General features: G+C 38.0%; 1 protein-coding gene across 7 annotated transcripts in view; it reads left to right on the forward strand.

Annotated features, from left to right (window-relative positions):
• The window catches only part of LOC108700220 (collagen alpha-2(XI) chain), an 89,129-nt gene that overhangs the window by 48,222 nt on the left and 16,858 nt on the right, over positions 1 to 24,049 (forward strand). For all 7 annotated transcript variants that reach the window (XM_018233206.2, XM_041575221.1, XM_018233208.2 and 4 more), the window contains 24 exons: positions 1,288 to 1,341; positions 2,067 to 2,174; positions 2,257 to 2,310; positions 2,397 to 2,450; positions 4,387 to 4,431; positions 5,833 to 5,886; positions 6,003 to 6,047; positions 6,320 to 6,373; positions 7,213 to 7,266; positions 9,196 to 9,249; positions 10,164 to 10,271; positions 10,781 to 10,870; positions 12,312 to 12,365; positions 14,712 to 14,819; positions 15,993 to 16,100; positions 16,424 to 16,477; positions 18,757 to 18,810; positions 20,009 to 20,116; positions 21,259 to 21,312; positions 21,393 to 21,446; positions 21,646 to 21,699; positions 22,077 to 22,130; positions 22,214 to 22,321; positions 23,111 to 23,164. In XM_018233206.2, the coding sequence (XP_018088695.1) occupies positions 1,288 to 1,341; positions 2,067 to 2,174; positions 2,257 to 2,310; positions 2,397 to 2,450; positions 4,387 to 4,431; positions 5,833 to 5,886; positions 6,003 to 6,047; positions 6,320 to 6,373; positions 7,213 to 7,266; positions 9,196 to 9,249; positions 10,164 to 10,271; positions 10,781 to 10,870; positions 12,312 to 12,365; positions 14,712 to 14,819; positions 15,993 to 16,100; positions 16,424 to 16,477; positions 18,757 to 18,810; positions 20,009 to 20,116; positions 21,259 to 21,312; positions 21,393 to 21,446; positions 21,646 to 21,699; positions 22,077 to 22,130; positions 22,214 to 22,321; positions 23,111 to 23,164 (1,638 nt within the window). The remainder of the gene's footprint in view (positions 1 to 1,287; positions 1,342 to 2,066; positions 2,175 to 2,256; positions 2,311 to 2,396; positions 2,451 to 4,386; positions 4,432 to 5,832; positions 5,887 to 6,002; positions 6,048 to 6,319; positions 6,374 to 7,212; positions 7,267 to 9,195; positions 9,250 to 10,163; positions 10,272 to 10,780; positions 10,871 to 12,311; positions 12,366 to 14,711; positions 14,820 to 15,992; positions 16,101 to 16,423; positions 16,478 to 18,756; positions 18,811 to 20,008; positions 20,117 to 21,258; positions 21,313 to 21,392; positions 21,447 to 21,645; positions 21,700 to 22,076; positions 22,131 to 22,213; positions 22,322 to 23,110; positions 23,165 to 24,049) is intronic.

Here is a 24,049-nt window from a genome sequence, read left to right on the forward strand (position 1 = left end):
GGATCCAAAATGCTTCTCTAAGGTTTAGATTATGCATCACATCCCCCCCTCTAATCGGGTCCTTAACCTGTTCAATTACTTTCACTCTTAGCTCTTTGATACCATTTGGGGAGCACACTGCAAAATGTTTGCCTACGGTGGTTGCTTCCTCTTTGTTTATAATAGGGAGGAAGAGAAATAGGGATATATATATATATATATATATATATATATATATATATATAGAGAACAAAAGACCAGCACCAGGGGTCTTGACTTGAAAAAAGTGATATATTGTTACTAGGGATCCACCAAATCCAGGATTCAGTTCGGGATTCGGCATATGCAAATTAGGGTGGGGAGGGAAATTACGTGACCTTTTGTCACAAAACTAGGAAGTAAAAATAATTTTCCCCTTCCCACCTCTAATTTCCATACGCATATGCAAATTAGGATTCGGCTGAATCTTTTGTGGAAGATTCAGGGGTTCGGCCGAATCCAAAATAGTGGATTCGGTGCATCCTTAATTGTTACATGGTATGTAAAACCGACTTTTCGGCCCCCATTGGGACCTCGATAAAGGTCCCAATGGGGACCAAACGAAAGGTCCGAATGGAAACCAAAAGGTCCGAAAGTCAAGACCCCTGGTGCTGGTCTTCTGTTCTATTTTATATACACTGGATTTCGATGCACAGGGGCAGCTACAAGGTAGCTAAATGGAAGGTGGTGCTGTCCAAAAACATTCAGACATCTTATAGATGTTTTGATTTAATTTAAAGCCCAAAATTAGTAGCTATAAGGAGCTGTACCCTAATAAAATATTTAGGACCCCCTTTAAAACTGTTAGTAACTCAACATTGTCGTCGTCCCCAACATTTGTATTCAACTCTATGGATGCATTGGCTGGCAGAACAGTAAAGTGGTTGGAGGAGCAGAAACCATAGAACAGATCCCACAATTGTCCAGGCCCCCCTCTACAGTGGTCACAGGGTTTGCTGTATGGTAATTATGCCACTGGTTTCATCTGGATCTTAAGCCTATATGGAAAGGGAGAAACATCTTTCAGGAAATCTTTGCATGTTTTGTCCATTCCAGTCTAGTACAGTACTTAAATATGTGAAAATGAAGATACAGTATCTATAAATATTGGATTGCTTTGTCTGGATCCATGTGGGATGATTATGTTGCACTACTACTCGATGAAGGGGAAACTGCCAAATGAGATTTACATGTGACTTGCATGTTATCCTTTACCTGAAACTTTACCTTTCCAGCTGCTTTGCTTAAACATTTGCTTCTTCATTATAGGGTGAGGATGGATTCCCAGGATTCAAGGGAGACATTGGCATTAAGGGTGATAAGGTACAGTCTTTGTTTTATAACGATCTACTGATTTCTCCACTTGAACTGTGTGAGGGGTATTAATGTGTTGTGTACGCAATCAAAAATATGAAAGTAAATGGATTGTTTTATTTACTAGTACTATCTAGTACTTGCTGCCAGGTACTGGTTTTAAGCCATCATATCTTACACTTTAGTTAATTACCTGTGGAAAGCAATTGAAAAATACAAAGCAATCAGCTGCATTTTTGCTTCTTTTAATTATTGCTGTAATTGTTCTGTAGAATATCACAAAATAGCATAAGGCAACTAGGGTTTTAGCCTTATTCTTCAGATTTGTTGCCTGGCTGGTGATCCATTCAGGCAGAAGCCAATTGTTTTTTTAAATCCTCAGACATGACAAATAATAGGGTATAAAGTGATACTTGTATATTACTTTGATTTTTTTGCCTTATATATTTTTGCCGACAAATATATATAACAAATCTTTAAATGATTGAAATCATCTTTATATTATTTCCAAGGGTATAAAATTACAAATGCTACATATTCTGAGGCACACACACATATATTGTTGGTGCCTGTACAAATTATTAGTTATATTTTCATACCCTATACAGTGCAGGTTCCTTAAATATAAGTTAGCATATGCTAGTTTTTTCCTTAAAACTAAGAATTGTACTTTTTATACTGCTCAGCACAGTTTAGGGCCAGATATACTTTACTTATGCGCGTATATTTCTCAGGGTGAAGGTGGGGTGCCTGGCTCCCGTGGAGAAGATGGACCTGAGGGTCCAAAAGGAAGATCTGGCCCATCTGGTGATCCTGGGCCCATTGGAACGTTGGGTGAGAAGGTGAGATGTGGTAGTTCTCTCTGTGTGTCCATTTAAACATGATAGCACAAGGCCTTTGACTGACGTTTGTCGTTTTTTTTAGGGCAAACTAGGTGTACCAGGACTGCCCGGGTATCCTGGACGCCAGGGTACAAAGGTAAGGGAAACAGGCAGCAAAGTATTACTTTTAGTTAATATCATGCGGCATGGCATGTGGTCACCATTTGTTTTGTCTTCTTATAGGGATCACTTGGCTTCCCTGGATTCGCTGGGGCTAACGGAGAGAAGGGAGCACGGGTATGTGAAATGTTACAGTGACCTTTTTTTTTATTATTCAAAACCCTTTCCATATGGTGTGATTGATACATTACATCCTTACATTCTTTTATAGCTTATGTCCTGGTGGCAGATATCATTAATGTGCCTGAGGTAAACTGTAGCCAAATACACAGACATAAAAAAGGGAATTTACTACCACAAATTCAATGCGCAAAGTGTGCAATTTCATACAAAGCAGTGAGATTTACCCATAATTGTAACAAATATAATAAAGTCACGAGGAGCAGATGCTGGTGATGTATTACAACAGGGGCAGCTTTTGCACTTTGTTGCAAATTGTCTGTAGTTACATTTAAAATCTTAATTGTTGGGATTATATAATTTCTGGGGCTCAGCATCTAAAGGATATTGGTGCAGAATTCTTTCTTCAGTGGAATTTGTGTGACTGCAACTGCTCTTTTGCGTCCTAAATAACCATAGATATTAGACAATGAATATTATAAGCTATGTCATTATTGTAATATGTGTGTAAAAGTAATAAGTATTAGCCCCTAAACAAAAGCTGAAAAAGGATGTGTGAGGAGCAGTGACAATGAAATAACACTTTAATAAGGGAAAGGAAAGGTTTAAGGGGTTGGCCACCCAAACAATACAAATATCATTATTCTGCACAATTAAAGAAAAGTTATTACAGTAGAACCCCATTTTACGTTTTTCAGGGAACCAGAAAAAAAGGTGTAAAATCCAGGAAAATGTAAAATCAGGGAAATTTAATATGCATAATATATAGGTGGGACCACATAACAACAATGTAAAATGAGGGGAAACTTAAAATCAGGGGATGTAAAATGGGGGTTCTACTGTATTGCCAAAATGCCAATTGCAACTGGAAGACATTAGTCCCTGTCCTTTGTATTGCCTACACAGTATAAAAATCAACTCTCCTCCAGCCAAAACTTAGGTTCCCTCAGTGCCTTCCATGCTTCTGTTATCTCAACTGGTTATGTAAGAGTAGGCACTCAATAAACAATCCTCCACAAAAGAGTATAAAATTCCAAAGTAGAAATTTACAGTGTACAGAAAAGTTATTTACAGAACATTTTAATCAGAGAACATGCGAGTTATTGTAGGGATTGGTTGGGGACTGAGTTTGACACCAGTCCTGGTTCAAAACTTTTTCAACATTTTGAAAACCGGGCAGAAGTCAACCTAATTAGACCCATGTGAAACAACAACGCCAACAATGCCATAGTCCTTCCCCATAATGTCATCACACCCGCTGTGATGCCATAGCTCTTCCCCTAATGTAATTATACTAAATGTCAATGATACCTGACTGACAAAGTAGTGTTAAAATGGTAAGAGTGGTCAGGGACAACTGTGTGTAAGTGATTACTAATGCACTGGGCCACATCAAAATTCACAGTACCCATAGGTTTAGGCTGCTATACAACCACCAGGAATGGGTTGTGAGAGCATTGTGGTCCATACTTCCTGCATAGCTCCTCCCATCTGGGATATCATCACTGCCTCTGTAGTGGTACATCCTTCTCTGATGTCACAAAAGGGGGCATTGCTATTCTGAACTTAGAGGAGAATTCAACCTTAATGTTAAAAAAAAACCTTACCCCCCTCCTTTATATCTACTAAACTGTAGTACAAGCCTTATTCCAAATTTTGCAGTTTTCCTATATGCAGCGGTACAGGCTCCCCTCTTCTCCATCAAGGTTTCATTTTAGGTACAAACTTATTGTGGGTGAGTGCAGGTTCTTCTCTCAAGTCACTTCCCTTTAACTGAGAAAAGGTTTGTGTACTCCTATTAAGTGTTAATTTATTTTGCCACACCATGTTCCATTACTAGCTTTTATAATTTTTTGTCATTTAAGAGGTAATGTATTTCCATATATATTGTTTCTACTTTATATAACATATTTGTTCAATTTTTTCTCTCAAGGGTCTCTCAGGAAAATCTGGCCCTCGAGGAGAGAGGGGACCATCGGTGAGTGACAAGTTTATTAATTATCGAGCTGTCTTATTATCTCTCTCCCTTTCCCTTACAACTCAAGTCATATTGTTACTTCAGTGCATAACAGGGCCCCTCTGCAGAATCATTTAGCTGGGAAGTTAAAGAGGTTGTTCACCTTCAAACACGTTTTTCTGTTCAGTTGGTTTCAGATAGATTACCAGAAATAAAGATTTTTTTCTAATTACTCTATTTTTTATTTGTGACAATTTTTCACATATTGAAGGATAAAGTTTAATATTTCACCTTCTAAAGCAGCTCTGAGAGCAGGGGTCGCCGACTCTTTAACTGTTCTAAATTGATACATGGGGAGGCACATTTATCAAAGGTCTACTTTTGAGTTCATAGGAGTTTTTAAAAACTCCAGTGAACTCAAAATTCGACGAATCGAAATTTATTAAAAAAATAGAATTTTCCAAACTTTGGTGAATAGGATCGACCCAATTCGAATTCGAAAAAAACTTGAATGTCAGGAAGGCTGCAAATAACTCCAATTTGATCCCAGGATATCTTCCATTGACTAAAACAGCACTTCCGCAGGTTTTAGGTGGCGAATAGTCTAATTCGAGTTCTTAAAGGGCCAGTGTATGATAAATCTTGAAAATCAAATTGGAATTTTTAAAAAAACTGTAATTGAATTTTAACAATTCCCTAGTTGAATATGACTGTTTTGCCCATAAAAAAAACGTGAAAATTTGACGCCCATAGACTGTGCCATTTCGCAAATTCTGTCTAAGTAAACGATGAATAATGTTTACGGCAGGTCATATTTTGATGCCGGCGTCCGTTTTTTTGACGCCGACACAGTTCTTTACGCCAGCGTCCGTTTTTTGGATGCCGGCGACAATATTTTTGACGCCGGTGAATTTTCTCCAGTGAATTTTTGCTGCTGTTTTGCAAATTTATTTATTCGCCGGCGGTGAATCCCGAAAATTTGCCGCGAATTCACACCTGAAGAATAAATTCACCCATCACTGCTCTTAAGAATAATTCAACTTGTGACCCTCCAAATGTGCATATTCTAGTGGTGACATATTTGGGGAAAGTGAGAGTTGTGCTTCAACTACATCTGGAGGGACACCTGATGCTAAACACCTTTCTGCTGAATAACAATCAGCTCCTAAACGCCTGATTGAAGGCAGTTATTAAACACACAAAACATTACCAATGTATACCTCAATATCAGTTACACAAATTGCAGTGGAATCAGTTAAAAGCAGCCTAGTGAATTCCACAATCTGAAGTGGCAGATGTACTCTTGTCTTCTGCTAATGTTGTTTCTCTCAAGTGTGCGTCCTGTCTAGCAGAAGGGCAACACCTAATTCCTGTGTATGACTTGTATTTGGCTCATGCTTTTTTCCATATGTCTTTCTACAGGGACCGAGAGGTCAGAGAGGACCCCGGGGTGCAACAGGAAAATCAGGACCAAAGGTCAGTCAGCTTTTTACTGTATGTAGATTGAGCGGAATTTGGGGTGTGTGAGTGTAATGATGAACTATAAAGTATGAAACGTCATATTGATTTCATTTTATTTTTCTGAAATCCAGGGCACTTCTGGTGGTGATGGTCCATCAGGGCCACTGGGAGAGAGGGTAAGTTGCCATATTTTTAACTTTTTCCAGAACTCTTATTTATTCTGTACTTAACACAAATATTTTCCCCCTCACGCTCATATTATGTAAACGATTACTATATGTTGCTGTTAGTGATGCATATATGTATATCCTTTGCCTTTGTCTTATTGATATTCTAAGTTTATTTCTCTTTATTCCTTCTCTTATGTATGTGTCTAAGTCCCAAGTTATTTTGCTGTCATCCATACCTTTTTATCTCTTCACATACTGAAAATTATCTTTTATTTCAGGGTCTTCCTGGACCACAAGGCTCTAATGGCTTCCCAGGTCCCAAGGGACCACCAGTGAGTAACATCAAACTTCTTTACCTTTTACAACCATATTATGTACTAGGCTGTCCCTATGGTATACAAAATGTTAAAGGTCTAAATGATATTAAAGCTATTTCATACAAAATGTATATGAAGCCCTACCCTGAGCTGGGGACTAAGAAAAAAAGATAACTTACTCCATGTTTAAGGGAGTAAGATAGAAGACGTATGGGGAATGTAATAAATGTCGCAAACAATTTGCACAAATAAGAATAAGAATTAGCATTTCACAATGTAATATTCTTCCTTAACCTGTTATTGCATTACGAATTTTACTTGCACATTTTTAAGAAGTGCTTTAAGGTCATAATATTTTGGAGCAAACTTTTTCAGTAAGAAGTTTTATTACATTCATTGCGCACTAGCCAAAACTATAAAATTTGCAAGACCTATATTAAATTTGCATAAAGGAAAATTTGTTTGTGCAAAGGCATAACTTTTCACATTGCGAATATTTTTTCTGTTACTGACTTTTAGTACATTCACCCACTCTCAGTAAAGAGTTGTGTAGAGGATTTCCCTATTGTATCAATTATCTCCCCATAAATCTACAGTTTCCCAGTGGCTTCCTATATTAGCTACTGTATGAACAGGCCGGCCACTGGTAGTTCTTCTTGCTGTTTCTAAACTGCCAGGCACTGCAGGTGCAGGTGTTTCTGTAGTCTGACAGGTAAAGCTTGGTGTTTGGCACTTGTGTTAACTCTACAATTATGATTGTTCAAATTAATCTTCTGATTTAATGAAACATATCATTCCAACTCATTACCATAGTTTGTTTAAATCCGTTCTCATAACTCTCTCCTCCTTGACAGGGACCACCAGGAAAGGATGGAATCCCAGGACATCCCGGGCAGAGAGGCGAAGTGGTGAGTAAATCTGCATAAACTACTGCCTGCCTTCAGGCATTATTGGAGTAGCTTTAATGTTATAAAATAACATTCTCCCATAATTTTATGGGGGGAAAAAAAGTTTTAAAGTTTTCAGAGTAAATTTACACTGAGTTTAAAAACAATACTAAGGCGTAAAGGGAAACTATACCCCCAAAATTATAGGTCTACATAAAAACATATCAAACATATCAAACAAAAACAACTCATATTTAAAACCATTTTAAGAAAAATTAATTTTTCTAACAATATCTGACATTAGACTATCACCAAATGAATAGCTGTCATTTTTAAACACTGTAGACCATTGCTCTAACTCATAAGTCACAATTCATATATGCAGGGTCATCAACGTTCATGGTACCCTATACTACTAATTTAGCAGGGCGCTCGTGGGGGAGCCCAGTTGTTAGCCCACTGCTCACATCACAGTAGGTAGTCCCCTGCCACTTTTTACACAGAAGTATTAAATGAACAGTAATACCAAAAAATGAAATTGTTATAAAGGAATGCCAATACAATGTACTATTGTGCTGCACATTATATTGTCATTCCTTTAAAATACTTTCATTTTTTGGGGCTACTGATTCTTTAAAGGCTGCCCCCTGGCTCCAATGATTCACACACAAACAAACCAGAGGTACACAAACTTGTTATGGTTTATCAGCCAATGAATGGGAGAGCTCTATCTTTTACTCCAACACTTCTTCCTGTTACAGTTTGAGCTGCAGCATAGACAAATACAAGAGTCCTCTGCACTCAACCCATTGTCAATATATTTAAGACAGAGACATTTTGTGCAAACCGCTACTGAAAAATGCCTTACCCTTTAAACAAAACAGGGATTGTTTGTCCATATATTGCAATATATTTAAGCTGGCCAACTACGTCAAAGTCATTCCATATCTGGCCAGTCCTAAGCTCAATTTTATCTGATTCATTAAGAATTCTATTGCTTCATTATACATTTTACAAAGGGACTAAGTTTTACCTGCAACTTACTTGCTGCTTTCAAAGTAAAACTCCCAAACTTGGCTGCCCTTTTATTAGACACCAGTGGGATCACCTGACTATAGCTGGGAAGGGTGGGAGCTACAACATGGAGCTGGTCACTGCTCCTGTATAACTATAACAAACAAGGGAAAGTTGTGCACACCACTGATTTTTAAAACCATTAGGCGGGGTGCAATGATGCTGTGGCCACAAAATACATATAGACAAATACAAGAGTCCTCTGCACTCAACCCATTATCAATATATTTAAGACAGAGACATTTTGTGCATACTGCTACTGAAAAATGCCTTACCCTTTAAACAAAACAGGGATTGTTTGTCCATATATTGCAATATATTTAAGCTGGCCAACTACGTCAAAGTCATCCCATATCTGGCCAGTCCTATGCTCAATTCTCATCTGATTCATTAAGAATTCTATTGCTTCATTATACATTTTACAAAGGGACTTAGTTTTACCTGAAACTTACTAGCTGCTTTCAAAGTAAAACTCCCAAACTTGGCTGCCCTTTTATTAGACACCAGTGGGATCACCTGACTATAGTTGGGAAGGGTGGGAGCTACAACATGGAGCTGGTCACTGCTCCTGTATAACTACAGTACAGTTTGAGCTGCAGTATTTCATGTGATCTCTGAGGGAGCACACAGGGCATCACAAAATGGTGCCTCAGGGTTAAAGGGCAGTGTATACCGATATGTATTTGCATATTTATTGTGATTCTTTAATAGGTGACTTGTTATCTGTTGATTAAGTATTCATTCTGGAGGTATAGTTTTCCTTTAAGATCGTTATGAAACTCTTCACAACATAAACAGAATTCATAGAAATTAAATATGATAAAAGTGTTTAATGTTGCTATATATTTATTACTTCTATATCACATGTTTTTGTAGGGTTTCCAAGGAAAGGTGGGAACTACTGGGCCCCCAGGTGTTGTTGGATCTCAGGTAAGATATAAGCTACTTCTTATACACTGGTGTTTTGGGGTTGCTTTCCTGCCCTTTGAACTGGGTGTCTTGAGTCTGTGTGTGGCATTATGATATCAGGAGATTACCAAGGAATTTGAAGCACAAATATTGAACCAGTATCAGAGAACTGGGACTCTGTTGTAGATGATTAGTCTTCCACCAGGATAATAACCCAAATCACACTTTAGAACAAAGCATGGTTAAAACCAGAACTATCAAGTGGACAATAATAAATCCAGATCTAATCTCCATTGAACATTTGTGGAGAGATCTAAACCCTGTGAGAAGTGGAGCAGTTTGAAAATGAAAAATTGTTCAAACTGTCAGTAAAGAGATGTAGAATAATTTTTCCTGGTTATAGGAGGTTCTTCATTTCAGTTATTTCCAAATGTTGTACTAGCAAATATTAAGTCCAGGGTATCTGTTATTTTTTTAGTGCATTAGGCGGTAGATAAGACAGGCCCAGGTTTGTGGGCAAGCCACAAAGACTCAGGCCTAGGGTGGCAATATCTGAGATCTGTGTAATCTCCACTGAGGACTGGACTGGGTGGGAGATTTTGACAGTCGATTGAATGTCCCGCTTGTCCAGAGCCCAGTGGAGGCAATCACACTGAAGGAAAAGCAGCACAGGTGGCACAGGTGAGTAGGAGATTGAAATGGTGTGCAAGGGGTATGGGGAGATGGGATAGCAAGCAGGGGAGACCTGGTCTGGGTGGGCTATTGGGTTAGACAGCTTAGCTATGTAAGTTCTTTAAATCTGACCCTATATAAAGATACAAAACTTGAAACACATTCCTACTCATGAATGACTCAGTCATTCTGAATTTAGGACACAATGTTGTTCAAAGTATATACCTTGTATATTTAGTCATCTGGCCCTGATTTCTGTACAGGGAACACAAGGTGAATCAGGGCCTATGGGAGACAGAGGACATCCTGGCCCACCAGGACCCCCAGGAGAGCAAGGGTTGTCAGGTCCATCAGGAAAGGAAGGTACTAAGGTGAGTGTGTGAAAACAACTACTTCTATTTTCTACTTCTTATTTTTAGTTCCATCACAATGTTTTACGTGATCAGATACAGTGTTCCTTGTATCCCATAAAAATGAGCAGGGAATGAATATATCTTCCTTCAGAAATAGAAATGGCAATACCTCCATTTGTCTTATTCAATGTTTTTATATATTTGTTTAATAATGACCACTTTCTGGCAATGGGAGAATTGTGCCCCTTACAGTTGCATACGTGTATTTGTCCTCCACTACAGAATATGATTCAGATATCCATAGGGTTCCCCCCATAACTTAAACTTCAGTTTGGCTGCCAATGAAATGTGTGGTCTGATTTTTTTTTCTTCTCCTACATTTTGTCACTTCATTGTGCAATTGTATATACAATATAGTTTGTGGCTAAATATTATTTTCCATTTGGTATTCTTCTACTCATAATTACTTTTATTTTGAATGGCATTTTCCTCCCTCTTTTCCCACTTCACCATTTCTTCCTATGCAGGGTGATCCAGGTCCAACAGGAGTTGGTGGAAAGGATGGACCTGCTGGATTGAGAGGATTTCCTGGTGAGAGAGGCCTGCCTGGTACTCCGGTGAGTTACATTGTGATTAATATTAGAAGGAAAAAGGCCTAAAAGGAAAAGTTAAGGTACCAAAATGTCATAGTCCATATATATCATACATATATTGTTTATAAATGTAAAAGAACCATTGCAATTTCTCGTTACTGTATCCTGTGTGTGTGTTTAAACAGTGACAAGGAAGGGCATGGTTTACTTCAAAAGAGTATTCCAATATAGGCATGTAAAATAAAGGAAGAACAAAGTCCCTGGAGTTTGTAGCTCAGAAATGAATAAATAATTTATACAAGTTTGTACAGACATACATTACCATTATTTTATATTTCAACATGTTGCAATTTTCCAATTGGTACAGTGACCTTGAGAATAGTATTACTGTTGACGGCGTGGTTAAACAGGCCCCACTAGACATTCAGATAATCTGTCCCCTCTCATCCTCTTCAATTGAAATGCAGGGTATTTTGGGTTAGGTACATAAACAGCATAAATTGAGAAGAAATCCTCTATTAGTGAAAGAGTAGCCAAAATAATTAAAAATTAGGACCTGCATAAGCCTAAGATGTTTCGTACCAAAAAAGGGCACTTACTTATAGGCTCATATGTTGGGTTAGGTCCACAATATGATGACAATATTAAACTGTCCTTGCTTCCCCCTCTGTATCTTCAGCCTATCATTTTACCTTAAACATAAGGTCAAAACCAGAGTCTCAGATATTTTGACCAACTATGGTCTAATTTACACCACAAGATTGGACTTTTCTTTAACACTCTACAGTATTTACAACCAAGTGATATGTACCCCATAGTTTAACACTATGATGTAGGTGACAGATTTAAACAATGGTTGTTATGATCTTGGCCATAGCCATCCTTACACCATCCTTAGATCCTGGCCATAGCCACCCTTAGACCAACCTGTTTAGATCTAGCAGATCTTATAATATTCTAAATGAATGGGCCTTTCTTTAAAGCCAAGCAAATGTAAACATTTCAATGAGAACTTCTTCTTGATAATCAGCAATTTATATTCCCTGAAGTGAGCATGAATCCCCCCTGCATACCCAAGCATGGGTATGGCCATGCAGACAGTGGCGTAACTAGACATTACTGGGCCCCACAGCAAATTATTTTTCAGGCCCACAAAATGTTTAGCAGTCGACTTGTTTTACCAATATTTATTGAAACTGTATATGAATTAGAACCTCATGGGGCCCCTATACCTCTTGGACCCTCTATTGTTACGCCCCTGCATGCAGATTAATTTTACTTTTACTGCTGCTTATAGTTCCATCTCATCCATTTATATTTTTTGGACCCATTTTAATATATTAGTATCCCAATTGTTTTAGGTCCTAATATATTTCTATGCAGTGGCTATCTCAATGGATAATATTTATATATAAACTGAAATCTGATGTCTGAAAGTCATTTTATATCATTTTTATCCTTATAGGGCGGATCTGGTCTTAAAGGTAATGAAGGCCCTGCAGGCCCCCCAGGACCCGCAGTAAGTATTCTACTATATTGTTACAATTAGTTGCTGTACATAGTAAATCTATCTCTGTAGTTACAAAGTTAAATACTGTTGCAATATATTCTATAAAGGCGTTTTACACATAGAAATATACAGAGATTGTATTACAACTGGTGTGGTGGTGGATATGTGTGTGTGTGTGGGGGGGGGGGTTGAGGGTCTGTGCTACCCCTCCCTTGTATTTAATACAAATAGTGTGGTTTGGGGTTATGTTAAAAAAGGTGTGAATCTATACTACTATAGTATAGTACAATAAATATCTTGTTCTAACACCAAGATAATTGATTGCTCCAGTGTAGAAATAGCCCTCAGCTGTTGATGGAACCAATTAGTGGTGTATTAAGATCCGGTGCCACCCTAAGCAGGTGCCTCCCAACTTACGGAAATTACATCACACGTACAGGTTGCGTGTGATGTCACTTCTGGCACACGTCACTTCCTGTTTTTGGCACAGCAGGCCCGATATCCCTCATCTCCCCAGCACTGCTGGATTTATGAGGAAAGTTTCATGAAACAGCTGGGGAAGATTTTTTATTTTTATTAAACAAATTCAATGATATTGGCACTCCAGGGCCGCTCTTAAAAGCAGCTACCCTATACACAGGCCCTTGTGTTCCTATCAATAAACATGGCCCTGGAGCCAATAAGTAATATATTAGACCATGATAACTGATCTTGTCTATTCTTGTACTAAACTTTGACCAAGCAGCAGCAGCAGCCAGACTGACATGCTTGCTATTAAACCCAATTACTGCTCACAGTTGATGATGTAGAAAGCAAGATAATTCTAATATAGTTTCACTGGACAGATACATTGTCAGTGTGGCCAAGGCAATAAAAACATATATATACTGAAATCAGTAAAATGTATCCTCAGTGGTGCAGTTTATTTAGTTATAATGACTCTAGAGTGCCAGAGTTGCCATAGCACTGCATTAGTTCTTGTTAACTACTCCTCCCATATATTGTAAGCAATATCAATTAATCACTGTGTTAGCCAATGTTTTAATTTAAATCATATACATTATACAGTGAATAAATTGCCTCCTATTGTAAAATAAAAGGATGTTGTAAGTCACTGGGGAGTTCCATGATCAAATAACAGGTCATGGAACTCAGAGGTGACTTCTAATATCAAAAGAGGAGTGTTGTGGGTGCACTCCAAGGCTAAGTAAAAATGCTTAAATACAATGGAAGTGTTACTGATTTGGCCATTGAGCAATGCACATTCCCCGGTACCCTGTCTCATAAGTAAATAATTATATAAGCAAGTGCAAATACAAATAGCCTTGGACTGCACCCACAACCCTCGATAGGCTGTGCAAAATAAAACATTTTCTCAACCAAAAATGTAATCTATAAAGGCTGCAGCGACTGGATGTGCATACCTCCCAACTGTGCCATTTTTCACTGGACAGTCCAGATATTGACAGCTCAACCTGCAGTCCAGGTTACTGAAATGTCACGACTTTCTCTTTGATCTACTGCACTGAACAGCCAGAAAAAGATACAAAGTTTCTAACTTAATTGGCTTTTGTCAGAGTCCAGAATAGATACTTAGATACTTTTGTAACAATGTAAGATAAGCAAAAACTGTGATTTGCAGCTCAAAGGGCAATTCACCTTCATCAGCAAAACTGTAATAACACATAAAAACCACAGAAATGTGTTCAAACTTTCATAACTAAATTTTGTAAAATGAACATGGTAATTAGAGGGTGTGGCCACAAAACAGGCATGGTCAAAAAATTGCGACAAATCTTTTTGTCCGTCTTTCTATTTCCAAAATGTTGGGAGGTATGGATATATAACATAATAGCCAAAACACTACTTCCTGCTTTGCGGCTCTTGGTTTCCACTGATTGGTTACCAGGCAGTAACCAATCAGTGACTTGAAGGGAGGCACATGGGTCATAACTGTTTCTTTTGAATCTGAGCTGCATGCTGAGGATCAATTGCAAACTCACTGAACAGTTATGTCCCATGTGGTCCCCCTTCAAGTCGCTGACTAACCCAGAGTTAGAGAGCTGAAAAGCAGGAAGTAGTGTTCTGTTCTGTTATGTTAGATGTCCACTTACTCCAGCCATTATAGATTACATTTTTGGCTAACTAACTATATTAGAAACATTTTTTAATTTGCACAACCTATCAATTTACAAAGTTTTTATTTTAACACTGAACTATTCCTTTAATTAGGGTTGTTACATATATATTAATACATTGGTTAATACAGTAAATATTACATGAAAAATAGAAAAGTGAATTGTATGTGTCCTTGATTAAACTGCCTTGCCTTAACCTTCTGCATGCCTCAAACAGGGATCTCCAGGAGAGAGAGGTGGACCTGGGCAAGGAGGACCTATTGGGCCCCCAGGAAGACCTGGTCCCCAGGGGCCATCTGGAGCTTCAGGCGAGAAAGGCGTACCAGTAAGTATATGTCTATTAAATGGATTTACCACTTATAACATGTGCAAATGAATATTATGCAAATTTGTGGTAACTTATGCAGAATCGTGGTAATAACCAGAATCAAAATGAAAAAATAAATAAAAGAAATCAGAATACAGTGGAGGTTTCCAAGAGGTCCACAGGGTTGGCTGATAATGCATATTGTTACACAATATTTTCATGGGAGCACAAGTGGGTCAGGGACGGTGATTCTACTAAATCTGATCCATCCTATCATGATCTCAGCACAAAAAAATAATAGTCTTGGCCAATTAACAACAATTTGTTAAAGTTTTAACATTGATCTTTGCCAATTCAAATTGAGACTATTTTATTGCACAAAATAGTGGCCCCAAGTGGACGGAGGCCTTAAAGGACAACTAATGCTTAACTAAAGACAGGGCAGAAATGTTATACATTATGTAGTTTATTTATTAACACTGGAGGAGACAAACATTGCTGTTGATGTTGCCTATAGCAACCAATCAGATCTGTATTTTTGCAGGGGACTCTTCAAATCTAATTGCTGATTGGTTGCTATGGGCAACATCACATGTGGTGTTTGTCTCCAATGTTAATAAATACACCCTTATGTTTTGGGATTTTGTACCAGCCTAAGGCAACCACAGCCCTTTAGCAGTAAGATCTGTGCCTCCAAAAATGCCCAGTAGCTCCCTATCTTCTTTTCTGCTGATTCACTGCACATGCTCTGTGCTGCTGTCACTTACTGAGCTTAGGGACAGACACACATGCTGTTACTGAATATATACAGTAAAATATAAATAGCAAAATATAAGGCTGATCTGAATGAAAATTTCAATTACAACTGCACCACAGTTTAGAAACCAGCACAATTAGGGCAGAGACACACTGGCAAGTTCGGGGGGGGGGGGTTAGTCGCCTTTCCTTGTGAGGCAACTTCGGGCGACTTTGGAAAACGAAGCGCTCTGAGTGCCTTCCCGCCAGCGATTTTTATTCTAGCCGGCGGAAGGTAGTTCAGGAAGATTAGTCGCCCCGAAGACGAGGAGATTTGCTACTCAATCTGATAATCACAATCGAAATGTATTATTGTGTTGAATGAGTTTATATTTTTGAATCTCAATTTTTGAAATTACCACCAACATTTTAAACTCAATCTTAATATCTTCATAGGGGGAAAAAGGACCAATTGGCCCTGGGGGTAGAGATGGTGTTCAAGGACCTGTGGGGCTGCCTGGTCCTGCAGGACCTCCAGGAATTTCCGGAGAGGATGGGGACAAGGTAAACATTCATGTTACTGCATGCAGTATGTGTGTTGTGCCCATATTAGTAACTGTTTGTGTGTTTATTGGGTGACGTGTGTGTATGAAAATATCACTATTTCTCATTAAACTTCGTGTATGTGTGAATAAGAAATGTGTATATTATCTCAGTAGCAATGGAGTTTGATTGAGCATAGCATACAAAGTGCTGCTGATTACATTTATGGGCTAAATAAGTAGCCGTTCAGTAAGTTGTAATATAGCACCAATGAATGTGTAGCATCGTAGTACAGGGTGGACTGGTATTTAGCTACATTGTGTAAAAATGTTTCCTTTTTTTAGGGTGAAGTTGGAGAACATGGACAGAAAGGAGGAAAAGGGAACAAAGGAGAACATGTGAGCACTTGTTTTATTTTAGAGATACTCTCCCACCTGTCATGTATAGAAACAATTTGCTTTTACCTTGTTCTTTCTGTTCATCCAGGCAACTTCAACAAACAAAAAATAATATAGTCAGGAATATATAATATAATAGTCAGGAAGATGATTAATAGTGAATACAGCCTTTCCTTACTTTAGTATTTTGCCATCTTGGATAAGGATAATGAGCAAGAACAAGAAGGGGATCTGTTATTCATATAGAAAACACTATACTTTTTAAATGGCACTATATCTAAGGAATGCTTAAAGGAGAATGAAAGCTACTGAAGCAGTTTATTGCCAATAGATAGCCACAATAGTGCAAGCTATAACACTATATGAATTCTCTAGAATGCTTTACCATACTTGAGTAAACAGCTCTTGAAGTGTTTGTTTAGCAACTGCCATATTGGCTTGGTGTGACATCACTTCCTGCCTGATTCTCTACCTGTTCCCTCATAGCTCTGGGCTCAGATTACAGCAGGGAGGGGAGGAGGAAGTGGGAGAGGAGTAAACTGAGCATGCTCAAGGTCAAGCCCTGGAGGTTTAAACGGAAACAGGAAGTCTGAAACAGAAGCCCATGTGTACACAATAGAAGGAAAGAAATGTGGTGTTTCTTTTGACAGGGGACTCAGAGCAGCATTACTTTGAGGGTTTACTGGTATATTTTTATAGACTTTCTGATAAAGCTTACCCAATTTTAGCCTTAAAAGAAGGGGAAAAAAAAGAAATTACTTATATAGTTGCACCATCCCATCCATCGCCTCCACTACCCACAAGAAATTATTAAATAAAATATAACTTTTATTGATTTATATTAAAACACAATGTCCAAAGCGCATAATTGTTATTAAAACAAAGGTAGAGAACAGGGGGATGGACTGACAGGAGGCAGTGGGTGGATGCCCTGAGGGTGTCATAGAACTACGTTCAAATGTCAAAGGGATAGAGTTGCTTGGTCGCAACTTGCGAAGGATTTGAATTATGTACGCCTTGTCATCCACATAGAGTGACTTCCTGCAGTGGTATGGCCAAAGCTGTATCTGAAACCGTGATATTCTGCCTTGTAACACAAATGTGCCTCAGGCATCGGACGGCAGCGAGTTCATTATGGCACCGGAAACCTTCTGTTGTGCAATATTCTAATATGCGGATCCGTGGAACAAACCAACCCCTTTAACCACAAGGTATCCCCAACCGCTTATTAGAATATCGCACAACAGAAGGTTTCCGGTGCCATAATGAACTCGCTGCCGTCCGATGCCTGAGGCATACCTTGTGCCTGCTGAATCGATATGAGAATGACTTTGTCCCACCTATTTGATCACATGCAGCACTCTCTGGTTCCTAAAGGAGGTACAAATGCCATGTAGTTAATATTTTTGGCATAAAACATAAAAATATTCAGTTAAAAAACAGTTACATAGTAGCATTCCATTTAAATTATTAAACTCTCAGGGCGTGTTTAGCATGCCTCCAATCCTGTCCTTCTGCTATCTGCTTATTTATATACCCCACCCTGTCTGGTGATATCAGAGATGGGAGGGTTAGTAGAGGTATATACAAAACGATGGCTTACCGGGTTGAGTCTGGGTTGGGTGAATGCAGGTTAGGATTGGACGCGAGTCAGCTTTTTGTTGACCTGTAATCACAGGTCCCTACATAACAAATATCCAGTAAGAATCATGATGGTTGTAATTTATGTTTGTCTTTCTAACTGAAAGTGATGCACATTTGTTTGCCCAGTTTTCCTTTCACTTGTAACTTCATATTTTATATTAATAAATATGAAAAATAATAAAAAATAATAAAATTGGTTGTGTAAGGCAGATGGACTCAAATTGTTCTTGAACTATCAAAGACCATCAGCAGTAATCTTTTCCCTTTCATATAAACTGTAAGGTAAGCATTTCTTTTGCAGAGATGTATAGCAGGTCAGTGGATCTTTTCACTCGGCTGTATAATTCTAAATGAACACAAATAAAAGGAATAGCTAGTGCAGTTTACAGGTATGATAACATTATATCCTGGAAGAATATTGGGATTTAGAATTTAATCGCCCTGATTATATCTTGGTTCACTGTCTGCAATAAATTACACCCAGAAAAAACATAAAAGATAATTCCACTCCTCTTGCTGCTTAAACATTAACTGCATTATCACATAATTTCCTTTTTCACTAATGAAAGGTTTGTTTCCATATGTTAGTGATCTGTTTCATATTTGTTATGCATTCAAAATATTTATTTTCTCAGGGACCCCCTGGCCCATCTGGTCCTACTGGTCCTGTTGGACAACCAGGAACTGCGGTGAGTAATTTACATCATTTTGTTCCATATACTATTCAAACTATTGTTTCAACTATGTATAATTTAATTTATTTTCCTGTATCGGATGCATTATGATGCGATTGTTGGGCTCTAGGGCCCACAATCGGATAAGCCCGATATCGCCCTCCTCAATGTGGGCATATTAGGGAGAGAACCTCTCGTTTGGCGACATTGCCAAACGAGCAGATCTCTATGTCTATGGCCACCTTTAGAGAGGGCTTGAACAAAAAAAATAATAAATAAAAAGTAGCAATAACAGTAAAATTGGAGCCTCGCAGAGCAGCAGTTTTTTTTTTTGGCTGATGGGTCACTGACTCCAATTTGCAAGCCGGAAAGAGAAGAAGGTGGCAATTAATTCAAAAAACAAATTTAACAAAATAATAAAAAATTAAAACCTATTGAAAAGTTGTTACTTCATTTATTACCACTTTAAGCTGTGAAACAATTAGAATGTTGGTACACAGTATTCTTGTGAAGAGCTGACCCAAGGTGGTTCTCAAGTGAGGAAGATAAAGTAGTTTATATGTTTAGAAAACTCTGTCTCCAACCAATTTGTGTCTTTTAAGTGACTTTACAACTGTGTGGTAACTTGTACCCTGTGCTGCTGTGCTAGTGAAGGGCTATACTGAACACTTTTTGAAATCCATACAGTAATTTTAAGACTTGGTGATACTTGTTCCATATACTGTTCAAACTATGTGGTTTGCATGTCATGACTACTTTAAAAAGCAGTGTATCTGTCCTTAAAGATATGGAGATGGAGCCTAAGGCCCTTAGGCTTTCTTGGTTCAGAATGCCTTGTATAGAAGTGTAGAAGAAGAGCTGCCACTCCTTATTTTAGAGAGGTGCATTCCTCCTTACTCCTTTTTCCAGCTGCTAGGTTTTTGCTGGATTTGGTTCCTTGGGGAGCCCAAGTGCAGTGTTTGCTAAGAAATTGTGTATCTCATCCAAAAAGTAGGATGGTAGTAAATTCCTTATAGTATATCTCTCTTTTGATGATTATTCCCCTAAGTGATAGGTTGTAGTAAGGAAACCTATGAACAGAGATTCTTTAGTTGTACCTAAGGCAAGAAAACCTCACCTCAGATAAATACAGCTCCTGTATTATATTATTATATTGTACCTTTTATTTGCCTTTTTATCAAATTCATGTAATTCTTGTTTTACATATATACAGGGCGCTGATGGAGAGCCAGGACCCCGTGGACAGCAAGGAGTGTTTGGGGCAAAAGGAGATGAAGGAACACGAGGATTCCCAGGAGCTCCAGGACCCATTGGGCTTCAGGTGACTGTGTAACTATACAGTCCAAACACAAAGAGAGAATTTACAAAAGTGGAGAAAGCATGTTTTTGAAGTAAAAGTGGTGTTAAAAGTGGTGTATATACTTTTTCCATATTCACAAACAGAAATCTTCCATAATTCAAACTCAATGGGGGCATTTACAAATTGGGGCTATTGAGACAAAATAAAAAAGACAGTTTATTTAGCAATTCATCTTATAAATGCATGTATATACATCTTATAATGTATGGGCCCCAGCCCCCTCATCAGTTGCATCTCTGACACCCCGACTTATCTGGGCCTCCATAGTATGTACTGAACTACAGAGTCGCTCAGTAATGTTGGGTGGTCACTAACTTTTGCTGTGTCACTTGTTTTCCCAATATCCATTTTGGTGATCAGCAAGAAGTGTATATACACTGAAGGCCAAACTGTGTACTGTGCTACTATACATGTTCATTTATCCATGACAGAAATGGACATTACATTGCCAAAGATGGTGATATAGCATTGCATTCTGACTACTCTGTGGGCCATAGTTGAGCTAGAGAAAGTTTTAGTGATGTTTTTGGGGAGGATGAATTGTTGTGCACTTGATTAAAACTATTATAACTCCAATAATGTGGCACTGCATTCACAAACTGAGAGATGAAAAATTAGCATACATTTTTAGGTAATAAAGCATGTGTTCTCGAATAACATCTCCTTTCTGAAAGGCAGAATTATTTTACAAGGCACATGTACAGCTTAAAAGTGACCTGATGAGAGGCTGGTAGATTGGGGAGCAGCTAAAGACAAATTCAGAAAAAAGATTTGTTTAAAGAATTCACAGAAGTGAAGGTTTGTGAACATGGCTGTAAAGCTGACATGTGTATCTCCACTTTCTCTTTGTCTCAATAACACCACTTTTCTGAATAATCCTAAAAAAATCTGTATTTTAAAGAAAATGGGCACTAGCTAATTGGGCTAAGTGTAGGGTTCAGTTAGCAAATCCCAATGTTGCAAATTTGGTTGTATTCTGTTAAAAGTTTATTGTTGAATTCAGTAAAACATACATGGAGTAAAACATAAATGGAAAGTCAATGTACAGTTTAACCTTTTGGTTATGTTTACAATATTATTCAACTATGCAACTTTTTTTTCAGGGAATGCCAGGACCATATGGTGAGAAGGGAGAGACTGGAGATGTAGGCCCCCTGGTAAGCATGAATAATCTTGGCCACGTGGCTTCATTGCATATTGGGCATATTTACTTACAGTCTTTTTGTTTCTTTTATAGGGACCTCCTGGTCCACCTGGACCACGTGGACCAGCAGGACCTTCTGGTGCTGATGTGAGTAATAGACTTATGCCAAATTTAGTGAACTAGATCTCCCTATAACTCTCCATATTTCTTCTTTTTTTCCACACTTCTCCACTCCTTTATTCAGCCTCCCATTTAACAACACCTATCACTGTTTTCTAAGCCCCCCCTTTTGATTTTATTCTTTGTTTATGCTGTTCTCATAATAATAATATCTTACTTTCTGTAGGGCCCGCAAGGTCCTCCTGGTGGAATAGGAAACTTGGGACCTCTAGGAGAGAAGGTAAGTGATTACTGGATTTAGGAAAAAATTATTTTGTAGAAAAAAAAGAATGACACAGGAAGCAGGATGTGACATGATTTAAATCAAAGGATGATTTTTCATTTAGGGATTTGTTGATTACTACTATATCCCAAATGTATTTTTTCACTAAATGGAAGAAAGACCTCAGCTACTTCAAAATGTTATGCGTCATGTTGCCATTTTACAGTAATACCAAAATATTGTAAGTCATAAGCATCTCAGGATACCTTACAAACTCATTTCCAAACCCAACCCACAGAATGAAGGGTGGGTTTTATTGACTTAAATATAATTCTAAACCAGATATATACAGAATTCACAACCATAATACTCTCTTTTTAAACTCATGCTTGCAGGGTGAACCAGGTGAGTCAGGAGTTCCAGGTATTAAAGGAGAAGTTGGGCCCAAGGTAAGTTATACACTACAAATACTGAACTGGATTTCTTTTCTAATCTCCTGTATTTATTAACTCCCTTAATTTATTTACTCCAGGGGCCACGTGGGGACCGAGGTGAAAAGGGAGAGTCTGGTCAGTCAGGAGATCCAGGACCTCAAGGAGTTAAAGGACCTCCTGGAGATGATGGGCCTAAGGGAAACCCCGTAAGTGCAAAATACAGTGATATGAATAGCTCAACTGAACAGGAATAGCATTTTGGGGGTAGCTGGTTTGGTATCTGTGTGTTGTGTGTATTCTTTGTTAAATTTTGGATTTGGCTAAATCCAAATCTTACATTGATTTGGCTAATTCCTGAATTGGATCTAGGATTCGGTGCCTCCCTAATATTTACAGGTATGGAATCAGTTATCCAGAAACCCGTTAAATTCAGAAAATTCAGAATTACAAGAAGGCCATTTCTATTAGATTCCATTTTAATTGAATAAATAATAATCATTTAAATTATTAAAAAATCAAACATTATTTCCCTTTTCCCTGTAAAAATAAAACAGTACCTTGTACTTAGTCCTAACTAAGATATACGAGTGGAGGCAAAACCATCCGATTGATTTTTTTTTTGTTTAAATTATTTTTTAGTTGATTTTTAGTTGATTTAAAGTATAAAGATCCAAATAACGGAAAGACCCTTATCTAGAAAACCCCAGGTACCAAGCATAACCGGTTCCATACCTGTAAATAAAAATCTTATGTTAGAAGTACAATAACATGTATTGTAGAGCTTGAACAATCATACACTGTATGTATTGATAGCCCCGGATTCATTATTATTTAAATATACACCTCTCTGTGTGATTCATATATATACTGCATATTATAATTGCTAATTGTTTCTGATCGCATGATTCCAGTATCAACTCGGATTCACAAATAACTAACTATCGGTAGCCTTTGGTATGTATTCTTCATTCTGATCATTTTGAAATGTGTTGCAGGGTCCTGTTGGATTCCCTGGAGACCCCGGACCCCCAGGAGAGATGGGACCCAGAGTAAGTGGCTTGTTGGTGTACAATGTATTTCACAGTATAAATGATAGGCACTGGAATCCCTTGGGACTTGGAGGAAGAATTCTTTATATAAGTTTCTTCATGGAAAATGGGAAACAAGGGGTCTTTTATTGTTTTACTTGATCAGTTATATACCTTTAAATAGGCCATGGAACAAATTATTGGCACTATCACAGTTTTGTATTTATTTTATACATAATTCCATAATTAGCTTGATCCTTCCATGGCCCTACCTACACACAACATATAGTAATGATAGAGTAACAAGGAACTATAGAACTACAGGCTTTCATTTTTAGTGTAGCCCTTTCCTTTATCATCCCTATCTGATGCCTGATATTCATATCTTTTCTCAGCTAGTGTGTTTTACTGTGTTTATACTTTGTGCTTTATATATTTATAGCTTTGTTAATAAAAAATAAAATACGAATGGAGACATAATATGGTTGAGTAGGGTTGAAAACAGTTCATCAAGTTCAGTCCCTCCAATTGAAACCCAGTACACAAATATACAGACATACTAATATCGACCTATCTATACATGGACATTTGTAAACTATATATACCAATATCTATACTCATTCTATATTTTAGTATCACAATAGCCTTTGTTATTATGCTTGTCCAAGAAATAATCCAAGCCTCTATTAAAGGAATTAGAATCAGCCATCACAACATCACTCGGCAGGACATTTCACAACCTCACTGTCCTCACTGTGAAGAACCACCTACGTTGCTTCAAAATGTAAATTTTGCACCAAATCTGTTTACCCATAGAAACCCATCAGCAGGTAGCATTTACTGGTCATCTGTTTGAAAGCATGCTTCTGATTGGTTGCCATGGGTTTCTAGACATGGTGCAAACTT

Source organism: Xenopus laevis, chromosome 8S (genome assembly GCF_017654675.1).
Source record: "Xenopus laevis strain J_2021 chromosome 8S, Xenopus_laevis_v10.1, whole genome shotgun sequence".
Taxonomy (NCBI): Eukaryota; Metazoa; Chordata; class Amphibia; order Anura; family Pipidae; genus Xenopus; species Xenopus laevis.